This window comes from Desmodus rotundus, chromosome 12 (assembly GCF_022682495.2).
Source record: "Desmodus rotundus isolate HL8 chromosome 12, HLdesRot8A.1, whole genome shotgun sequence".
NCBI classification, from domain to species: domain Eukaryota; kingdom Metazoa; phylum Chordata; class Mammalia; order Chiroptera; family Phyllostomidae; genus Desmodus; species Desmodus rotundus.
In genome coordinates, this window is record NC_071398.1 from 38,144,665 (window position 1) to 38,167,446 (window position 22,782).

Genomic DNA, 22,782 nt, shown 5'->3' on the forward strand with positions numbered 1-22,782 from the left:
GCCTAAGAGCAGCCTCTGTCTGGCACATTTCCAGGCAGCGCTGGAAAGGGAATAGTGAACCACGTACTGAGGCTCTTAACACTTCTGCTTACATTTTATTGGCTGAAGCAAGTCACATGGCTAAGTCTTGTGTCTATGGGCCAGTAAGTAAATCCCCTGTGGGAGAGGGACAGTGAATATTTTGAATGGAATAGAGTCTGCTGTGGATATATACCCAAGAGAGAAATTGCTTGATTTTAGGGCATAGCTCCCAATTTCACCAAGTATTGACAAATGGCTCCCTCAGGCCACACTCCCACCATGATGTACAAGAATTCCTGGGGAGACTGCCTTTTCTCTGTGCACACCTTTGTTCTATTTAAAAAGTGTTCCCATGCATACATATTATTGTTTTAGAAAACCTCAGGAAGGTCCCCTGTGACATCGCCAGGTAACGACTTTTTCTTTCTCACTGGTAGTGCATAGTATAGGAGCTGATTCCTTCTGTTGTCCCTAAGGGAGGTGCACTAACATCTGCTCAGATCAAAAACGTTGGGTATTGACAATTTGATATAGTTCAACTGACTATCAATTTACAGGAAATTCAGGCGTATTGAGGACATGTTATGTGACACATTCGGGATGAGCAAAACCCAGACTGGGGATTCTATGGGATACGTGCTTGGCTTCTGCAAGAAATAATTAGCCTTTCACTTCCTACCTACTAGAATGACAATATTTACAATGACAGACAAAAACAAGTGTTGGCAAGGATGTGGAAAGATGGAGACTGTCATACCCTGCTGCTGGAATATAAAATGATGAAGCTCCTTTGGAAAACAGTTTGACAGTTAAAAAAAAAATTAAACATAGAGCCCTGGGTGGTGTGGCTCAGTGGATTGATCACTGGCCTATGAACCAATGGGTCGCTGGTTTGATTCCCAGTCAGGGCACATGCCTGGATTGCAGGCCAGGTCCCCAGGAGGGGGCACGTGAGAGGCAGCCACACACTGATGTTTTCCCTTCTCTTTCTTCCTCCCTTCCCCTCTCTCTAAAAATAAATAAATAAAATCTTTTAAAAAGTTAAACATAGATACCATATGACCCAGTACCTCTACTTTTAGGTATCTACCCAGGAGAAAAACATGTGTATATAAAAACTTGCAGGCAAATGTTCTCAGAGGCATTATTCAGCATAGCCAAAATGTGAACACTTCCCAAGTGCCCATCAATTGGTGAGTGGCTAAACAGAATACAGTCTATCCCTACAGTGGGATATCATTTAGCCGTAAAAAGGGATGAGTTTGGTACATGCTACCACATGGATGAACTATAAAAACATGCTAAAATGAAAGATGCTGGTCACATATGATTCCATTTGTACTAAATGTGCAGAAGTAAATCTATAGGGGCAGAAAGGAGATTAGTGGTTGTGTGGGCCTGGGAGACGGACTGGAGATTAAATGGGCAGGAGGGATCTGACTGGGAAGAAGGGAATATTCTAAAAGTGATCCCGGCGATGGTGCACAATTTGGCCAATTTACTAAAATCCTTTGAGTTGTACACTTGAAACAGGTGAATTTTATGGTCTGTAAATTATACCTCAGTAAAGTTGTTTTATAAAAAAGCAAATAATTATCAAGGGAGAAAAAGGAATGAAGGGTAAACCTATAAATGAAAAGAGACTGAAAAGATATAAAAGAAGCAATGGCATGATTACCATAAAAATCAGCATAATGTCTTATTTATTTATTTACTTATTTGTTTTAGAGAAAGGAAAGGAGAAGGAGAGAAATAAGCATTGATTTGTTGTTCCACTCATTTATGCGTTCATTGGTTCCTTCTTGTATGTGCCCTGACCAGGGAACAAACCTGCAACCTTGGTGTATTGGGACAATGCACTAACCAACTGAGCTACCTGGCCAGCTCTCCAACATAATATTGATATGGTAGGGGAACATTGGGAATTGTTTGGGAGGGGGTATGCAGAGCCATATGAGAAGCTTCTGTCTTCATATGTGGTGGTTGCAGGGATATTTACATTATAATATCACCATATGTTGTCATGTAAGTTGTTTTTTTAAATATATTTCATTGGTTGTGCTATTATAGTTGTCCCAATTTTTCCCTTTTGCCCTCCTCCACCCAGTATCTGCATTCCCTCCAGCAGTACCCCACCCCTTAGTTCATATCCATAGGTCATGCATGTAAGTTATTTGGCTTCTCCATTTCCTTTACTGTTCTTAATATCCCCCTGTCTATTTTGTGCCTACCAATTTATACTTAATCACTGTACCTTCCCCCCCATTTTCCCCTTCCCCCTCCCAACTGGTAACCTTCCAAGATATCTATATGTATAATTCTGTTTCTGTTCTGCTTGTTTGCTTAAATTGTTTTGTTTTTTAGGTTGAATTGTTCATAGTTGTGAATTTATTGTCATTTTAATGTTCATAGTTTTGATCTTCTTTTTATTGTATAATTCCCTTTAACATTTCATATAAAAGTGGCTTTGTGTTGATAAACTCCTTTAGTTTTACCTTTTCTGGGAAGCACTTTATCATTCAATTCTGAATGATAGCTTTGCTGGATAGAGTAATCTAGGTTGTAGGTCTTTGCTTTTCATCACTTTGAATACTTCTTGCTGGTCCCTTCTAGCCTGCAAAGTTTCTTTTGAGTAATCATCTGACAATCTTATGGGAACTCCTTTGAAGTAACTATCTGCTTTTCTATTGCTGCTTTTAAGATTCTCTCTTTATGTTTAACCTTTGGCATTTTAATTATGATGTTTCTTGGTGTGGTCGTCCTTGGGTGCATCTCGTTTGGGACTCCCTGTGCTCCTTGGACTTGTATGTCTATTTCCTTTGTCAAATTAGGAAAGTTTTCTTTCATTATTTTTTCAAGTAGTATTCAATTTCTTGCTTTCTCTTCTCTCTTCTCCATCTTCAAACATACCAACATCTCTCCTCCTATGATTCTGATGTTGGTATGTTTGAAGATGTTACAGAGGCTCCTTAACCTATCCTCGTTTTTTAAAAAATTCTCTTTTCTTCTTGCTGTTCTGATTGAATGATTTTTTTCTTCCTTATGTTTCAAATTGTTGATTTGATTCTCAGCTTCCTCCACTCCACTGTTGGTTCTCTGTAGTTTTTCTTTATTTCACTTAATGTAACCATCATTTCTGCCTGGGTCTTTTTTATGCTGTTGAAGTACCCAATGAGTTCCTTGAGCATCCTGATAACCAGTGCTTTGAACTCTGCATCTGATAGGTTGCTTATCTCCATTCCTTTAGTTCTTTTTCTGGAGTTCTGTTCTTTCATTTGGACCATATTTCTTTGTATCCTCAGTTCGGCAGCCTCCCTGTGTTTGTTTCTGTGTATTAGGTACAGCTGCTTTGACTCCCTGTCTTAGTAGTATGAAAGTGCTCTTGTAGAAAAGCACACCTGTAAGGTGTATGGGGTGGAGCCTTCAGTAATCGCCAGGGTGGGGCAACTTGTGTCAACACTCTGTGGCTCTGTGTGTGGGGGAGAGCTCAGTGAGGGGACAGTGCCACTGCCTGGCCTCTGGAGTTTTGTCCAAGTGGAAGCTGTCTCCTGGCACTCACTCTGTTGCCAGTCACTTTGTGTTCTCCCTCTATGCCACCGATGCCCTTATAGCTGTTGCCCTGGTGCTGAACCCAGAGGGAGTGAGTCTGTGTAAGTCCTAAATCCACTGCAGGCCATTTAAAAGGAGTTTCCTGAGTATGCTGCAGTTTCTTCTGGCACCCCACCCCCCAGTGGTTTTTACAGTCAGAAGTTATGGGGATTTATCTTCCTGGTGCTGCAACCCTAGGCTGGATGGTCTGGTCTGGGGCTAGGATCCCTTACCCCTGAGGTATCCCTCCCAATTTTTATCCAGCACACGTGGGTGTGGGACCACCCATTCCACATCTCCATGCCTCTCTGCTCCTCTCCACATGTCTCTGTCCCTCCTACCTGTCTGGATGAATGTCACTTCTTTAAATCCTTGGTTGTCAGACTTCCATACAGCTTGATTTCTGATGAATCTGGGTGATATTTATTTTGTAGTCTAGTAATTTTTGCTGTAGTTATGCAAGGAGGTAAGACGTGCTTACCTATGCCTCCATTTTGACTGGAAGTCCTGTTATATAAGTTATTTTATGCAGTTATCTGTGTTTATGTTATATTTAACAAAATATTTTAAAAATGTGGCCAGTTGTATCAATTATCTATTGCCATGATAATAGGTAAGTTCAGTAGCATAGAACACTAAGCATTTATTTTTTGTGTGCCCAGTCTACAGGGTGGCAGGGGTTCTGTTGCTCTGGGCTACGCTGTGTGTGCAGATGTGGGAGGGGCTCACAAATGTGTGTGTAGTAAGCTCAGGGGTGGGTTGGGGACCGGCTGTGCTGCGCTGTGCTTCTCTGCTCTGTTCCACCCAGCCTGTCATCCTCTAGCAGGCTGGCCCTGGCTTATTCTCCTGGCTAACATAGGGATCCTAGAGAGAGTAGACCCCATTGAACATGTCACTTCCCCCTCACCCTATTGGCTAAAGCAAGTCACAAGGCCAGCTCAGGTTCTGGGAGTGGGGAAACAGATTCCACCTCGTGATGAGGAAAGGTACAGAGTCACATTCTGAGGGTACCAGTCAGGGAAGGGTAAGGAATTGGGGCCACTTCTGCAATCAGTCTCCAACACTGGAGTACCTGCCCTCATTGGAAGGTAAACTATCCAGGCTGTTGGATATAGACACTCCCTTTTCTTGACATCAAATTACTGAAAGAACAACAAACAAAACCAAAACAAGTAAGATGGATCATGGATGTCATTCATACAAAGAATCCATCCATTCCTTGGCACTGCCAGTGATTAACTGTTGATGGCACTGTTTTGGATGTGCAATAAAAGGGAAGCGCAAACATCTTGACTTGTCTCTGCCTCTCCAGGTCCTCAACTTTCCTTCCAAATGAGATGGAATATGTCTAAGTAAGATCCAGCAGAAAGGGGAATCCCCCTTAATTTTGGGATTATCCTAAGACAGTTACATTTTTTAAGTGTATTTTACTGATTATGCTATTACAGTTGTCTCATTTTCCCCCTCTTTATTTACCTCCACCCTGCACCACCCCTCCCACCAGCATTCCCCTTACCCCCCTTAGTTCATGTTCATGGATCATACATATAAGTTCTTTGGCTTCTCCATTTCCTATACTATTCTTAACCTCCCCCTGTCTATTTTGAACCTACCATTTATGCTTCTTATTCCCTGTACCTTTTCTGCCATTCTTCCCCCTCCACCTCCCCACTGATAACCCTCCATGTGATCTCCATTCTTGTGATTCTGCTCCTGTTCTACTTGTTTGCTTAGTTCTTGCTTTTTTTTTTTTTTTTTTTTAGGTTCAGTTGTTGATAATGGTAAGTTTGTTGTAATTTTACTGTTCATAGTTTTGATCTTCTTCTTCTTCTTAGATAAGTCCCTTTAACATTTCATATAGTGAGGCTTGGTGATGATGAACTCCTTGAACTTGACTTTGTCTGGGAAGCACTTTATCTGCCCTTTCATTCTAAATGATAGCTTTGCTGGATAGAGCAATCTTGGATGTAGGTCCTTGCCTTTCATGACTTGGAATCCTTCTTTGCAGCCCCTTCTTGCCTGCAAGTTTTCTTTTGAGAAATCAGCTGATAGTCTTATGGGAACTCCTTTGTAGGTAACTGTTTCCTTTTCTCCTGATGCTTTTAAGATTCTCTCCTTATCTTTCATCTTGGGTAATATAATTATGATGTGCCTTGGTGTGTGCTTCCTTGGATCCAACTTCTTTGGGACTCTCTGGGCTTTCTGGACTTCCTGGAAGTCTATTTCCTTTCCCATATTGGGGAAGTTCTCCTTCATGATGTTTTCAAATAAGTTTTCCATTTCTTGCTCTTCCTCTTCTCCTTCTGGCACCCCTATGATTCAGATGTTGGAATGTTTAAAGTTGTCCTGGAGGTTCCTAAGCCTCTCCTCATTCTTTTTTGAATTCTTGTTTCTTCATTCTGTTCTGGTTGAATGTTTCTTTGTTCCTTTTGCTCCAAACCAGTGATTTGAGTCCTGGTTTCCTTCCCTTCACTGTTGGTTCCCTGTCTATTTTTATTTATTTCACTTTTCATAGCCTTCACTTTTTCCTCTATTTTGTGACCATCCTCAGCTATTTCTGTGAGCATCCTGATTATCAGTGTTTTGAATTCTGCGTCTGCTAGGTTGACTATCTCTTCATTGCTTAGTTCTATTTTTGGAGCTTGATCTGCTTTTTCATTTGAGCCATATTTCTTTGTCTCTGTTCACCAGTCTGGGTGAATGTTTCTTCTTTAACTCCTTGGTTGTTGGACTTCCATACAGTTCAATTTTCTGGCAGTTCTGGTCGTTTATTTGTTTTTCAACTTGTTGTTGTCCTTCTTTTGGTTGTGTGAGGAGTCAAAGTGTATCTACATATGCCTCCATCTTGGCCCAAAGTCTGACAGTTACATGTTTAATACTAGCAGTACACTGAAAAATAACCAGCCTACATCAGCCAATTTCTGCCAATCCTCCTTCCCCATATTGTCTAGTGGGTAGTAGGCTTGGACTTTTGGAAATGGGCAAAAACATAGGAACTGAAGAAGAAAGAACAGAGAAAAATAACAAATGAAATATAGCAACAAATGAAGGAGTCCTTTTATTAGAACATCAACCAAGAGATATGCTTATTCCTTTAATTCAGTCAACAGATACCATATATTGAATAAGTACCTATAAATTCTTCTTTCAGGTTTCACTATACTGAATTTCTGTGTCATGAGGAATGACTCATATCATTAAAGAACAAATGGACATGGAAACAAAAGCCTATTATAAAATAATATTTAAATTGAGATAAAAAAAAACCAGACATCAACAGCAGTCCATGATTCCTTCTAAGACAACTCTCAAAGTTCAGAGGCAAAGAGTTCTGCTGCCTTTAGCCTGGGATGGTGTGGCTCTGTGGATTGAGCATTGGCCTGACAAATCAGTCTTTATGCCTTTAATAAATGGTGCAGTCTGCTGAGAGCAGAACTCAATTTAAAAGCAAAACTGGGAAGACAAGCTTTCTTCCCATCTTGGATGGGAAGAACTCATCATGGTTTTTTCCTCAATTACTGTTTATAAATTGAAGGCAGGCAGTGGAGTCCCATGGATTCCCCCTTTGATATACTTCCTGGTCTAAAGGATGCCTCACCTATAGCAGAGTCTTGGACCATCACCATACACATCCATTAGTCATCACAGGAACAGAGCTGGCTGGATTATCAAAGAGGGATGACCAAAGTTCTCTGATTCACCATCGTAAGGGAAGAATCCCCTGCCCAAGTCAGTAGGCCCTGCTCTATGGCTTGCCTTGTAGGCTGCTACAGACTTAGCCTAAAGTGCCAACTTCTGGAACAAGGAAGATCATCTCATATTATTAGAGCTCACAGGGAAGGAAAAGTTTTTCAGGTCCAAATTACTCACTTTACAGGAGAAAGGGAGCAGAGCTCCAAAGGACTAAGGCATTCCACACCAAGGGGCAACTTGTAATTTTTTTTTCTTTTTTGGCCAAGCTTTAAATCTTTCAGGCTAAAATGTGTTGTATTTAGCTCAATGGCAATAGTACATAAAGTAACCTAAATGATCACTCAAAAAAAAAAAAAAAGTAAAATAAAAAGTGTACGAATGCACAGGAGTCAGACTGCCTGGGTTCAGATCTTGGTTACATCATTTATTTGAACAACCATTTCACTCCTCTGTGCCTTAATGTCATTACCGGTAAAATGAGAATGGTAGTGGAATCTGTATCAGAAAGTAGTGAGTATTAAATAATAAGTGAAAATAATTTTATAAAAGGCTGGCAAATAATAGATGCTCAGTAAATGTTAGTTTTCAATATTATCTATAAGAGGAAAGCACATTTCCCAGAGGGGAAAACTGAAGTCCAGAGAGGGGTAGAGACTTGCTTAGCATCACACAGAAAATTGGGTGTCTCTCTTGGTCCAAGGTTTAACACAGGAAGGGCTCAGGGACTGGGAAGCACAGTGGTGGGTCAGGTCTCTTCTGTCTGAAACCCTGTCATGAATCTGAATAAGGTCTGCTGTACTTTATAATATGGGACCAATCTCAGCATCCTGGCTTTACATCCTGTGGTACATAAGATATTATTACTTAATTTTATGTGAAAATTACACAGGAATTTTCTGTGCTATTTTCCCCACTTCTTTCTTTATTTTAAAAAAGATTTTATTTATTTATTTGTTTTAGAGAGGGAAAGGGAGGGAGAAAGAGGAGAGAAACATCAATGTGTGGTTGCCTCTCACACATCCCCCTACAGGGGACCCAGCCTGCAACCCAGGCGTGCGCCCTAGACTGGGAATTGAATGGGGGACACCTTAGTTCCCAGACCAGCATTCAATCCCCTGAGCCACACCAGCCAGGGCTATTTTTCTCACTTCTTTAAAAACTTTTTAAAAATCTTTACCCGAGTACATTTGTTCATTCCTTCTAGACACACACACACACACACACACACACATTAACGTGATGTGAGAGAGAAACATCAGTGTGTGGGGGGGGGTTGTACTTGCCCTGATAGGGTATTGAACCAGTAACCTGGGTGTGTACCCTGACTGGGAATCAAAACCTTTTGGTCTAAGGGAGGATGCTCCAATGAACTGAACCACACCGGCCAGGGCATTTCCCATTTCTTCTAAGTGTTAAGTTAAATCAGTTTAAAATAAAAAGTCAAATATTTATTGGGCACCTACAGTGTGCTAGGCCTTACTCTAGGAGGTGGGGATTCAACAGAGAACCAGATAAAAACCCCACCTTGGAGGAGTTCACCATGTGATAGGAGTTCTCCCTCTGCACCAGGACTCTGGACGCCAACAGCATCTGTTTGAACACTGGCTCTGCCACGTGGGCGTGTGTGTGGCACTTAGCACTACATAAATGTAAAATCTCTTGTTGTAGTTGTTATTATTTTTCTCCAGGTTTCTCAGCTGTACCCTCTCCCACGGGCCCTCTCTGCCCCAAACTGGTTCTGGCGCCTCTTCTGGGAGATCCCCACAGCTCCTGGTGCTTCCCTCACTGTATCTCTGACCCCTCTCTGCCCATGCCTCCCCCACCCCAGTCCTGACCGCAATAGGTCATTGTTTAGTGAGGGTATGTCTCCCCCACTGGACAGGGAGCCTGATCACTGGGCCAGGGCTTTCCTGATGGCTGCTGTCTGCAGAATCGCCCAGCACAGGACCGTGCACACGACAGGCACACAATAAACATATACGGAACACATGAATGTTAACGGCAACGAGGGAACTCTGGGGTAAACTGCGCGTTCTTTACCGTCGTGGTGGGCGTTCAGGTGATGGGAATCATTAGGCAAAATGCAGAGGTCCTGGCTCATCCCTGCCGCGGGGCAGGAGAACCTGCGCGGCGAGTGGAACTCGGTGTAACAGTGCCCCCTTGTGGTCTTGTCCCATTTTAGAACGCTGGTGCTAGCGAGGCTCTCTGCCCAAGGAAGGAGCGAGGCTGAGATCGCAGCCCGGGTTTCTCCGGGTGCCGCAGGCCCCCATGAACAACCAGGCGCGGGCCCCAGCCCCACTTCCGGCCCGGGCGTCCGCCTTGGTCCGGGCTCCGGCACCGGCCCGGCCCTCGATCCCGGTCCGGTCCCTGACTCCAGCCCGGCCCTCGATCCCGGTCCGGTCCTTGACTCCGGCCCGGCCGTCGACCCTGGTCCGGTCCCTGACTCCAGCCCCGGCCTCGACTCCGGTCCGGTTCCCGACTCCAGCCCCGGCCTCGACTCCGGTCCGGTCCCTGACTCCAGCCCCGGCCTCGACTCCGGTCCGGTCCCTGACTCCAGCCCCGGCCTCGACTCCGGTCCGGTTCCCGACTCCAGCCCCGGCCTCGACTCCGGTCCGGTCCCTGACTCCAGCCCCGGCCTCGACTCCGGTCCGGTCCCTGACTCCAGCCCCGGCCTCGACTCCGGTCCGGTTCCCGACTCCAGTCCCCGCGTCGACTGCGGTCGGAACACCGACTCTGGTCCGGCCCCCGACCCCGACCCCAACCCCAGTCAGGCCCCCGACCCCGACCCTAGTCCGGCCCCCGACCCCGACCCCGACCCCGGGCCGGACCCTGATTCCACCCCAGGCCGTGACCCGGGGCAGAACCCCGACTGCAGTCCCGACCTTAACACCGATCTCCTCCGCGGTCCTGGTCCCGCCAGCGGTCTCTGACCTGGAGTCCTTCGGGAGCTCCGCCCTACCTTTGGGTCCACCCCCCGAACCTGCTCCAGAGCCCATTGTGTGGCCTGGTAGGGCTCCCGCGCCGACGCCCGGTGTGAGGCAGGTCCCATCGGTCGCCAGTGGATCTGGAACCACGCAAGAGCCCTTTCCTGAGCTCACTCCATCGGTCACTGACTTACTGGGGCCCACTCTCGGGTCCATCCTGGGGGCAGATCCAGCGGCCACGAAGTTGACAGATTCCACGGCTGGACCTATCTCCACGCCCATCCTGGGGACCGTCCCCTTGGCCACCTCCTTACCTATTTCTGCCAACACATTTGCCTCCACCAGCGAGTACTTTCAAGCGGACCACAGGATCGTAATTAGAGTGATCTACTGGTGAGGGGCCGTCCCTACTCACACGTGCCTTCCTCCCCATGGGGAAAGGGCAGGAAGGGTAGGTGCTGGGGCTTTGGGGATTTGAAGGTAGGGTGAGGGGAAGAAGTCCCAATTGCCAGGTGGGAAACTTGGCTCCCTCTATCATCTCTTTGGGGCTAAAGAGCTCTGGGTTCAAAGTCCTGCTCTGCTGCCAGAAGTGAGTCCTGGCTCCAAGCTTCATTCATTGACTCAAATTCCTCCCTCCCTCCCTCCCTCCCTTCATTACAGAGTGGCCTGCCCTCCATGGGCCAGGCCTGAGCTGGGGATGAAGTGCTGAGCAAAGCCACCAGCTTTCCTCCTCAGGGGAGGCAAGACAAGGCAGACCCAAAGACAGTGCCCTGAAGGAGGACACGGGACAGGGAACTTCACATTGGGCAGTTAGGGACAGTCTTTCTTAGGAGGTGGCACTTGAGATGGGCCTCCTCAGCGATGAGAAGGAGTCTGCTAAGTGAAGGCTGGCCCAGATTTGGAGTGTCTCTTTGTGTCAAGGACGACAGTGACAGAAATGACCTTCCTGGACCTCCCTGAGATGCAGGACTGAACGTCCCTGAAGGAGGGACATTCCCTCAATCCCCATGCCTCTGTCCTGCTCTACAAGGTTTTCTTCCCCTGTGGCTCCCACTTTTTCCCTCTGACGTCTCTGCCCAGGGCTGTCCGTGCCCCCAATTCATCTCTTCTCCTTTCCCCAAGTTGTGTGTGTCTCTTTCTCCCTACCTGTCTCCTCATCTCTCCCCCTCCCTCTGCCCATCTCCTTCTTTCTATCTCTTTCTCTGACTCCATGGATTCACTATTTCATTCATTCAGCAACTATTTATTAAGCACCTCTCACGTGCCAGACCTACAAGGGGCACAGCAGTGAATAAGACAGAGATTATTGTCCTTGTGGTACTGACATTTTGGTGTGGAATATGTATGACACATAGTAAATTTTCTAGTGTCTTAGAAGGTGATCAGTGCTATGAACAAAAGGCACCTTGGGAGGGATCGCAGTTTTAACTGGGGTGGTCAGAGAGCCATCACTGAGAAAGTGACATATGAGCAGAGACCTGAAGGAGCGGAGAGAAGGAGCCATGCAGATACCAGAGAAATAGCATTCTGCAGAGGGAAGAGCCAGTGCAAAGGCTCTGAGCAAGGCATGCCTGGGTGTTGGAAGCAAGGCTAGGAGGCCCCTGAGGCAGGAGTGGAATCGGCCAGGGGCAGAGTGGGAGGAGACGGGGCAGAGAGGCATAGGAGCAGATGCTGTAGGGACTTGTGGATTGTGGGGAGGGCTGTGGTTTTCTGCCCTGATAAGATGGCGCTATGGGAGGGCTCTGAGCAGGGCACGGATGTGATCTGATTCAGGTGTTCACAGGGTCCCTCTGGGCTTGGGGAGATACTAATGCGGTGTCTTCTGTCTCTCTTTGCCTCCCTCCTTTTGTCCTTGGCCTCCAGTGGCCTCTGAAGCTATAACCTCCGGGTGAGTAGTTTTGGCTTTGGAGGTGGGAAGAATGTGGGACATGAAATCTGGGAGTTTCTGTTTCTACTCCCTGCAAGACCTGTGACCCTCTGACCCTGTGATCACATGACTTCATCTCCCCCCAGTACATTCTACTGAAAAAGAGTCTGGAGCAGCAATTTCCAAATTGTCTACTCTTTGTGAGTGTGATGGTGGCCAGGGGAGTGGGGGTAGTCAGGGGTCCGAGAGCCCCCAAGGGGCTTGGAGGACTCTTAGCTTTCCCCCACCCCCAAAATTCCCTCCTCAGGAGCAGGACATATCTGCACAGGCTACCGGGGAGTTTGAAGTGTTTGTGGATGGAAAATTGGTTCATTCAAAGAAGGTGATTCTGAGTAAGGGTCCCAGATAGAGCAGGAGGGTGGTGCTGGGGTCCCAGGTCATGGGAGACACACATGTCTGTGCTCTTTCCCCTCTGTGTCCAGAATGGTGATGGCTTTGTGGATGAGGCCAGATTGAAGAAAATTGTGAATATAATCAATGAAGGGATCAGGAAAATGTAGCAGGCAACCGGTGAGCTGGAGGTGAGGAGGGAGGGGCGGAGGCTGGGCTGTGGATGAGGAGACAGGCAGGGGACAGGACGAAGATGCCCCAGCCCCAATCCTAGCTCAGCCAGTCCTCAGTGTTAGCATCAGGACAAGTCATCCACACCCTTTTTGAGCCTTAGATTTTTCATCTGTAAAATGGGGGTGTTGAGATGATTCTGTGAGGTGCCTCATATAAGCTACTAAATTGTGCAGAGCTCAGAGTAAGGTTCAATGTATGTCAGCTATAAATTTATTTTCAAAATAGCTTTAGATTTATGTATTTATTTATATGTTTGTCTTTTCCCCTTCCCACTTCTTATCCCCATACCCCAGCTAACTTCTAGATTTATTTTTTAAGCTTTTAGTTGTAAAGCTGAGCTATCCAATAACAGCATGTGGCTTTTCAATTTAAAATTAAGCTAACTAAAATGAAATACATTAAAAACTCAGATTAACAATCAGATCAGACACATTTCCAGTGCTCTGTAGCCACATGTGGCCGCGGGATTGGACAGCACAGGCGCAGGGCGGAGCCCAGCACTGCAGAAGTGCTCTCACTGATGCTGTTGTTTGAACGTATTGAAGCACATGCGTACCAAAGTGTTTACCACCGGTACTGAATTTTGAAGCCACTTAGTTTATGCATATTTGCAAGCTGCTCCTGATTTTTAAAATTTTATTTTATTTTTAAGCTGCTACTGATTTAATACTTCATCCGTTGTATATCTATTTTTACATTTGTTTTCAATTTTACTGAGGTGTGATATGTAAGGAACAGTACGTGAGTTCTGACATACGAACATGTCTGTGAAGCCATCACCAAAATGAAGATGATGAAGAACATGTCCATCACCCCCAAAGTTTCCTTAGAAACTTCTGTAATTTCTCCCAGCCTCTATCCTATCCCAGGACATGACTGATCTGCTTTCTGTCACCATAGATTAGTTTGCATTTTCTAGAATTTTATATACATGGAAGCTATAATTTTAAAAAACTTTTTGGTGAAAACATTTAGATATACACACTAGTTGAGAGACTAGAATAATAAACTCCATGTACCCATTGCTCAGGTCAACAATCACCATCTTTCTCTTGTCTCACTTCACCTATTTTCCCCCCTATTTTTTTTTTTTTGCATGTAGTTTTTGAAAATATATTCCAGACCTCATGTTATTTCATCTTCTGCAGAAGGTTCCCATTGGCCTAGTTTAGGTCACATGTCCATCCCTGAACCAATCACTGAGGCCCAAGGGAATGTAGTGCTGTCATTGGCCAGTGTTGAGTCATATGCCCATTCTCTGAGCTGGGGGTGGAATTGGTCCCGCTAAACCTGGTGGGAAAGGATAATGGGGGTGGAATGTTGGATGGACAAGAACAACAATACTCCATGTTACAGATCTGGGGGATGTAATCCCAGCTCTGTCATTTACTGGCTGTGTGACCTGGGGCAAACACCTTAACCCCTCTGCACCTGGGTTTCTTCCTCTGGAAAGTAAAAACTATTTATGATAGCTTTTACCTCATTGGATTTCATTTTATTTAACAAATGTTTACTAAGTACAGTCAATGTGCTAGACACTGTTCTGGGCTCTGAGGATGATAGATCAGGGAACAAAACAGATGCAAACCGCTGCCTCAGTGGAGCTGACATTGTAGTGGGGGAGGCAGACAATGAACAAACACAGGCAAATGAAAGTGTTTTAGGAGATGAGTGGTGAGAGGACAAATACAGCAGGGAAGGGGCGTGGGGAGTGCTGGGACGTTTTTCAACTCTAAATTGAGCGGTTAGGGAGACCTCATTGAGAAGGTGATACTTAAACACTTGAAAGAAGGAATCGAACCAGGTGGGTACAAAGTATTCCAGGCAGAGGGAGCAGCACATGCAAAGGCCCTGTGGTAGGTGTGTCTGAAAAATGGTAAGGACACACAAGTGGGCATTGTAATCCACAGAAAGTGTAGAATGATGCCTGATGCATAGTAAGTCTGATATAGATGCTAATATTATTTTTTATCCTTACCTGAGGACATTTTTCCATTGCTTTTAGAGAAAGAGAAAGGAAGAGGGGAAGGGAGAGAGAGAAACATCGATGTGGGAGAGAAGCACCAATCAGTTGCCTCCCATAGGAGCCTGGCCTGGGGATAGAACCCACAACCTAGGTATGTGCCCTGACCCAGAATTGAACCCGTAACCATTTGGTTACAGGACAGTGCTCCAACCAGCTGAGCCACACTGGCCAGGGCAACACTATTATTTTTATGGAGTTGTCATCATTACTGTTATTAACGTTTTTTTTCTTTCTATTCTCTCTCCATCTCAGGAGCCTCAGCAGGATGACAAGAAGGGCTGAAATGTTGCCGTCAGGGTCAGGTCCTTTTTTGATGGTGGCTGGGGCTGGGGTCATGTCAGGTGGAGTGAAGGAGAAAATACATACAGAGTCTGGCTCCTTGGTTCTGGTCTTACTGCGTCTGCGTCCCTGCACTCAGTCCTGAGATCTGTGAAAGTCGCCTGTCTCAGTGCTCCCAGCATCTCCAACGTCTGCCCCATGGGCGAGGGGAAGCAGGGTGAGCGCAGGGCCGGTGTGGCTCCCCAGGTTTGCTGCAGACACGCAGGCCACCAGGAACCCCTTTCCCTCGCTGTCTTTGCAGACAACCCTGCCCTGCCCTTTGTGGGTTCATGAACTTCTTCCTATACATACTTCACAGCCCAATTCTCTTCTTTTCTTTTTTTAAATCCTCACTGAGGACATTTTTTTCCTATTGCTTTTACTGAGAGAAGAAGGGAGAGAGAGAAACATCAATTGGTTGCCTCCCATATACTCCTGGACCAGGGATCCTATGGGCCAGGACCAGGGATCAAACCCCACAATCTTTTGGTTATTGGATGACGTTGCAACCAACTGAGCCACACTGGCCAGGGCAACCCTTTTGTATTCTTTACCAGGAAGCTTCCTGACCCCCGTTAGTGACCCTTCCCTTCCCTGACATCCCCATTCTCTCTCTCTGGGCTGTGACAGGCCAGCTCTGCCGCTCAACACTGCTGACCTCCGTGCTGCCTCTGGGCAGGGACCACTCCCCTCCCCGCCCCCCCCCCCCCCCCAGCAGTCTTGTATCCCAGTTCTCAGCACAGGGGCAGGCTCAGTGCATTTGCTAGATAGATGTTGGATAGAGTTTGCCACATAACTCTGCCGTTTGCTGAGGGCACTCTGGGGGCGGGACTTGGTGTCAGGAAACTGTATGTTGGGGGAGAGGACAGTGGAGGGTGAGGACAGGAACCTCCTAAGAGCCAGGCCTGCCTGGGGGGTGTGGTTGGCAGCTTCCCCTGTCTGGGCAGATCTTCAGCCCCACACTGAGCACACCCCTGGGAGGTGGCCATGGGGAAGCTCCAAAAGGTGGTGTGGAAGGATTCTCACTGGGAAACTGGGGTAGCCCAGGTGCAGAAAGTGAAGTGAAACCCTCCCCTAAAACCACGCAGTCCACGGTGTCCTCACTGGTCCAGCTGCCTTCTGCAGGTGGGCTGATCCGTGGGTTTCCTTTTATTTACCTTGCCCATCTGCCATTTCTGTTCCATGGGTCCTTGCCAAATGTGTTTCATCGTCTTGCAGGTTTGTATTTTTAATTTGTACAAAGGGCATTATAATAAGATTCTTGTTTCATTTACTTTTCTAAGAGCTGTTTTAAAACTTAAAAAAAATTTTACTTGCGAGTGATCTCAAACTAACAAAAAAGTTGCAAGAATAAAAAGAGTACAAAGAACACTTCTATAATCTTTATCTAGATTCGCCTATTAATGTTTTACCTCACATACTGTCCCTCTTTCTTTCTCTCTCTCTCTCCCACACACACAGACACACAATTTTTTTCCTGAACTATTTGAGGGTAAGTTACATATATCCTGGCTCTTCACCCCTAAATACTTTGGAGTGTATCTCCTGTTCTCTGCTATAACCACAGAAGAGTTATCACCTCATCATTTCAACACTATACCACACTTTCATTTCAGATTCTGTCCATATTCCAGTGATTTTAAGTGACACAATAATGTCCTTTGTAGCATTTCTCTTAATTACAAGAGCCAGCCTGAGATCAGGCATTTCCTTTAATTTTCTCATCTTTATATCTTTCCTGAATCTGGCACATTCCCACAGCCTCCTTTTTTTTTTTTTTTTTTTGGTTTGTTTTTTATGGCATTGCGACTTATGAATGACACAGCCCCTGCCTCTTAATAGAGCGTTTTCATTGGGGCTTGTTTGGTGTTTCCTCATGATTAGGTTGAGATTATTCGTCCTCATATGGAATACTGCAGAGGTGACGTGTCCTCCTCCCCAGGGGCATCTGGAGGAGACTTGTCCATTGCCCCTCACTTGGCTCACTCAGTCATGGTGGTGCCCACTTCCCCTCTGTACAGTTACTGCTTCCTCTCTTTGCAGCCAACAGGCAATCTGTGGGGCAGATGCGTTAAGAACGTGGAAATACTCTGTTCCTCATCACAGATTTCCCACAGATTCAGTGTCCATTGATGATCCTTGTCTGACCCAGTCTTTACCATGACGCGTACAACCTGGTTTTCCAGCTTCAGAGTTCATTCCATCTCCCAGCCAGCGTCAGCCTCCTACAGACAAGAGCACATCTCCCTCTTCATGAAGGTGTGCATCTGTTTACTTTCTCCAGGTATGGACTCATGAATTTCTATTTTTTCCAGTGACTCACAACTCATCTCTGTAAACACTATGTGCAAACGTCCCCCTGTGTTTCTCTGTGCAGGTGTCGCCCACCACCTTTGACAGGATTCCTGGTGTGTGTCCCCCTTGGTTACTCTCTCTGGAGAGGTGGACACCCAGGCTGTCTCCAGCTCTGGCCACCGCTGTAAATAATGCCGCAGTGGACATCCTCATGCCCCTCCTCTTCTTTAGGATGATACCCAGCAGCAGAATTGCTGGGTCACAGGCCGCTTTGACAGCCCTCCAGAATGGCTGTCCCTGCATCCCCAGCCCCACTTGGCATTTTCCAGCTTTCCGGTTTTTTGAGTCTTCTAGGTGTAAATGACATCTTGTTTTCATTTGCATTTCTTTGACTACTCATCATATGTCTGATGGTCTTGTGTGTTTCTTTTTCTCTCTTTTTATTAACAAGCTTAATTCACTTTATTTTCCTTGTATAAAATCATGTGGTGGTCACAGCTGGAGCCTGGGTCCTCTGCACAGAAGCTCTGGTGTGGGTCTTTACCAGATGGTCAGTGAATTCCCGATAGGGAGACTTGGTGAACACGGTTTCTTTCCAGAGGTCAGCAGTGAGATAGCTGTAGGTCTTAGAGATGACATTGAACATGGCCTTGAAGTAGTTGTCCAGACTGGCAGTGCAGCCCCTGACTGCGGTGTAGCAGTCGATACCGGCCATCAGCAGCAGCTTCTTGGGCCCAGGGGCTGAGATGATCTCAGCACCCCCTGGGGTGGGGATGAGGCACACCAGCACAGAGACACAATGCCTGGTCACCTTACAAGGGACAGTGTGAGGCTTGCTGATCTTGTTCCCCTAGTAGCCTCACCACACAAGGACAACAGAGAGCTTCGCCATGATGATGGCCCCAGGGATAGTAGTGGCTACTTCCTTTGAGCACTTAACACCCAGTCCTACATGTTTATTGTAGTCCTTGATGGCAACAAATACCTTGAAATGGGTCTTCTGGCTAGCGTGTGGCTGCTCTTGCATGAACATAATTTTCAAAAGCTCATTCTTGATGGATGCCCCCAAGAAAAAGTTAATGATCTCAGATTCCTGATGGGCAGGAAGAGATAGATCTCCTCCAGGGACTTGATCTTCATGTCATTGACCAGGTGTCCCAGCTTGGTGACAGGGACCCAGTTCTTGTCCTTGGCCTTGCCTCTGTGAGCTCCACTGCCACCCTGGACCCCGAACCTGACCCCGACCCCGACCCAGCTGAGACCTCGGCCTCCTATTCCAGTGCCCTTGGGTGTCTGGGCCCTCCTGCAGCACTGGCATCATCTCCATTTGGTGTTACCTTGGAAAAGAAAATGGCCTGTGTGATTCTTCCCCAAGTTCACATCTTGTGCTCTTTATTCTGCAGGGATTTCTGTCTTGTTCTTGTTGATCTGCATGGATTCTTTGTATTGTCTAGATATTAACCTTTCTCTTTTTTAGAGTTTGCAAATAATGTTTCCTGTCGTCTATTAACTTTGCTCTGTGCTAACCTTTGGTGAAAAGAAATCCTTTGTTCTGTTGTAATAAAGCTAATCAGTTTGGACTCGTGTATCTAAGGTGCCCTTCTGTGCACCTTAGTGATCAAGATACTGTCCTCCATCAACTGAGGAATCCCACATCAGAAGGGAACATCAGACATTTTCTCCCCTGTGGAGTCCTTTCTCACTTATGAAACCCTGACTTCTATCAACCTGCACAACCCCTTTCTTATCTCACATTTTAGGGTCAGGGAGTCCTGCCTGAAATTTAACTTCAGTCCTTTTTTCTGCCACCTCTGCTCATTCAGGCTGGATGACTGGGACCCTTAAAGGGGGCTGAGATGACTTCTCTGAAGCACCCCTAGCTTGGCCACCACCCTCGTATGCTTTTTCCCCTCAGCACCCACTGGCTAGGGATTCTACAAAAAGGGAGTTTTGAGATTCCCTGGAAGGTTACTGTGTGACCCACAGTGGGCTTATCTACAATCTTTTGGGAACAGGTTGGGGAGGGGGCAGGTGGGAGGGGACTCAGAGGGGGCCAGGTCTTCCTTCTTCTCCTCATTCAGATGCCAGGACAGACAGGAGGACACAGAACACGGATGCAGCTTCTAAGCTCCTCACCCCACCCAAATAAGGACTTCAGAGATATGGAGACACAAACACACACATGAATAGATGAGCTCACAGAGACACATGCCTCATACCAGGCCCCATCACAACACACACAGTGAAACACATAAACACACTCAGACCCAGATGCCCATCCACCCATCCACCCATCCATCCATCTAGCCATCCGGCCAGCCATTCACTCCATACACGGGTACTCAGCGCCTTCTGTGAGCCATGCACTGTTAAGCGTTGGGAGCATAACAGGACAAAAATCCCCACCTTTGTGGAACTCACATCTCATGGGGGAATCAACGAACACCATAAGTAAGTGAAATAGAATATAGAAAGTTTTAAGCTCTATGGGGCAAGTGAGGGAGGGGATGAGAGAGGGGTCCACCAGTATTAGTGTACATGCAGTTTTATGGGGTAACAAAGTGTGACATTCCAACAAGTGGGGGAATGAGTCAAGCCTCTTAATAATTTTGTGAAAATAAGAAATCTGGCAGGCGTGTGGGTGTGTATATTTCCCTGACATGCTGTGGCAGAGGAGAAGACACTATGAGCTTCAATGACTTTGATGGAGAAAATTTTGAACATTTATGTTGACTGGGAATGAAGAGATGTCCATGCCACCATCGTCACCAGGGCAACTGAGCCTCAACTTGGCAACCAAGGGGGTCCACATGTTTCTTCCGAAGGGTGTTTTCCCGGGACTTGGCACTAGTGTCTGAGATTGTGGGAATCTGAAGAGAGTCCTTTGTCAAATAATACTTGCTGGGGTGGATTTTATCTCCACATGGAGTGCAGGATGCTCAAATAGTTATGACTGGTCACATGCCTTGTTTTACTAAGAGAGCTAGACCAATGTTCTTGTAGACATTCTCATTTGAACTGAGGGCTCATCAGAGTAGGTTCTCTGAAACGGCTTAATGACCAGACCCATATCTCCCAGCAGTGGGGTGGTTCCTTGCCTCCTTTGCCTCACTTGTCTCCTTGGTCAGGGTTGAAGACTTCCATTATTGAAAATATACAGGCCTTGGATAATTTTTTTTTATCTTTACCTGAGGATATGTTTATTGATTTTAGAAAGAGGAAGGGAGAGAGAGAGAGGGAGAGAAAGAGAGAGAGAGAGGAAAACATCAATGTGAGTGAGAAACATCTATTGGTTGACTCCTGCACTGGTGATTGAACTTGCAGCCTAGGTATGTGCCCTGACTGAGGATCGAACCTGAAACCTTTGGTGTACAGGTTGATGCTCCAACCAGCTGAGTCATCTGGCCAGGGCTAGGTAATTTTTGACAAAGCACTTCTCTGAGGTAGATGTACAGTGTACATACATTCAGGGAAAGAGAAAGATCTCTCCTATTTGTGTTTCTTGGGAGAATCCTGACATACAGCAAGCAAGCCTCAGTTTAGTTTTTCCCATCTATAAATGGATATACTAACATGCTTTACCTCATGGCATTGTGAGATACCACATTTAAATCACCAAGATCTGTGCCTGGCTCACTGTAAACTCTTAAGAAATGGCAATGGTGGTAATATCTTCTTGGTGGTCGGTTTTCAAAGATGGCAGCTAATGGGTCACAGGTCTCAGGACTCCCTCCCATGGGTCATGCCCTTCCCTGGAAACAGGCTGAGCCTATGGAACCAACACAATGAGGCAGAAAGGTGCTAGTTCTGGGCCTGAGCCTTAAAAAGAGCTGGAGGCTTTCACCTTTGCACTTTTGGGAGCCTGAGCCCATCATAAAGGAAATCAGGCTACACTGTTGGAGGCACCATGTGGAGGGGCAGAGGCCTTGGAAAGACACAAAGTAGAGGCTCATCCTTCCAGTCCATCTCCGCCAAGATGGCAGGCATCTGAGTGAGCCGTTATGGGTGTTCCAGCCCAGCTGAGCTTCCAGCCACCATTGTGTGAAGCAGAACTGCTCAGCTGAGCCCTGCCAACCTTCAGGACAGTGCATGATAATAAAATGGTTGTCATTTAAAGCCACCAGGTTTGAGACTTTGTTACACAGCAATAGATGACTGAAACATGACTGTTAGCAGATGGAGACTCATTTTCATCAAATTCTTTTTAAAAGATTTTATTTATTTTTAGAAAGAGGGAAAGAGAGGGAGAGAAACATTGATGTGGGAGAAACACATTGACTGATTGTCTCTTGCACAGCCCCCTACTGGGGACCTGACCGGCAACCCAGGTGTGTGCCCTGACCAGGAATCAAACCAGTGACCCTTTGGTTTGCAGGCTGGTGCTCAATCCACTGAGCCATACCAGCCAGGGCAGAATTCTTTGTTTTTAATCCTCACCTGAGGACATACTTACTGATTTTAGAGAGAAGGACAGGGAGGGAGAGGGAGAGAAACATCAATGTGAGAGAGAAACATCGACTGGTTGCCTCCTAAACACACCTCAATCGGCAACTGAACCTGCAACCCAGGCATGTGCCCTGACCAGGAACCGAACCTGTGACCTTCTGGTTTACAGGATGATATCCAAACCAACTGAGCCACACTGGCCAGGGTGCTAACAGAATTCTTTTTTAAAAAAAGATTATATTTACTTAATTTTAGAGAGAGGGAAAAGAAGAGAGGGAGAGAGACATTGATGTGAGAGAGAAACAGCAATCAACTGCCTCAACAGGGGACTGAATGCACAACCCAGGCATGTGCCCTGACCAGGAATCAAGCCAGCAACCTTTTGCTTTGTGGGATGATGTCCAACCAACTGGTCAGGGCAAGGCCAGTATTAGTTTGGAAGAAGGATCACGCTGTGTAATAACTAATTTGGCTAGCCTTTGTCTCTGGTTCCCAGAAGGTAACTTGTAAATCTTTGGAATTTCCAGGGACAGGGGTGTCTCTCTTGTGCATGGTGGGCACTTTGGATCACACCTGATAGTTTATTTATTTATTTATAATTGTTACCAGGACATTTTACTAAATATACATAGTCAAGTAACACGCATGTAAGTATTACTACAAATGATGCTCTGTTAATAAATGTCTATAAAAATAAGTAAATGTGCCCTCTCTGGTGTGGCTCAGTGGATTGAGCGCCAGCCTGCAAACAGAAAGGGCACCAGTCCGATTCCCAGTCAGGGCACATGCCTGGGGTGCTGGGCAAGTTCCTAGTTGGGGGAGTGCAAGGGAGGCAACTGCTCGATATATCTCTCACACATCAATATTTCTCTCCCTCTCTTTCTTCCTTCCTTCCCTTCTCCCTAAAATTAAATAAATAAAAAGTTTAAAAAGTAAAAGCACTATACCAAGTGCTTTTTCACAATCACCATGCCTGTAAG

General features: G+C 46.1%; 1 protein-coding gene and 1 pseudogene across 1 annotated transcript; one reads left to right on the top strand and one right to left on the bottom strand.

Moving 5' to 3' along the window:
• The first annotated feature begins 9,570 nt into the window (after nt 1–9,570).
• On the top strand, nt 9,571–17,553 carry SELENOV (selenoprotein V). The gene is made up of 9 exons (XM_053915843.2): nt 9,571–10,619; nt 12,090–12,114; nt 12,240–12,293; nt 12,401–12,475; nt 12,576–12,674; nt 14,723–14,834; nt 14,996–15,239; nt 17,168–17,345; nt 17,439–17,553. The coding sequence occupies exons 1-5, from the start codon at nt 9,571–9,573 to the stop codon at nt 12,651–12,653; spliced, it is 1,281 nt and encodes a 426-aa protein (XP_053771818.1). The 3' UTR covers nt 12,654–12,674; nt 14,723–14,834; nt 14,996–15,239; nt 17,168–17,345; nt 17,439–17,553.
• A 259-nt stretch (nt 17,554–17,812) lies between these two features.
• Nucleotides 17,813–18,576, bottom strand: LOC112320244 (small ribosomal subunit protein uS5 pseudogene; annotated as a pseudogene).
• Between the last annotated feature and the right edge of the window lie 4,206 nt (nt 18,577–22,782).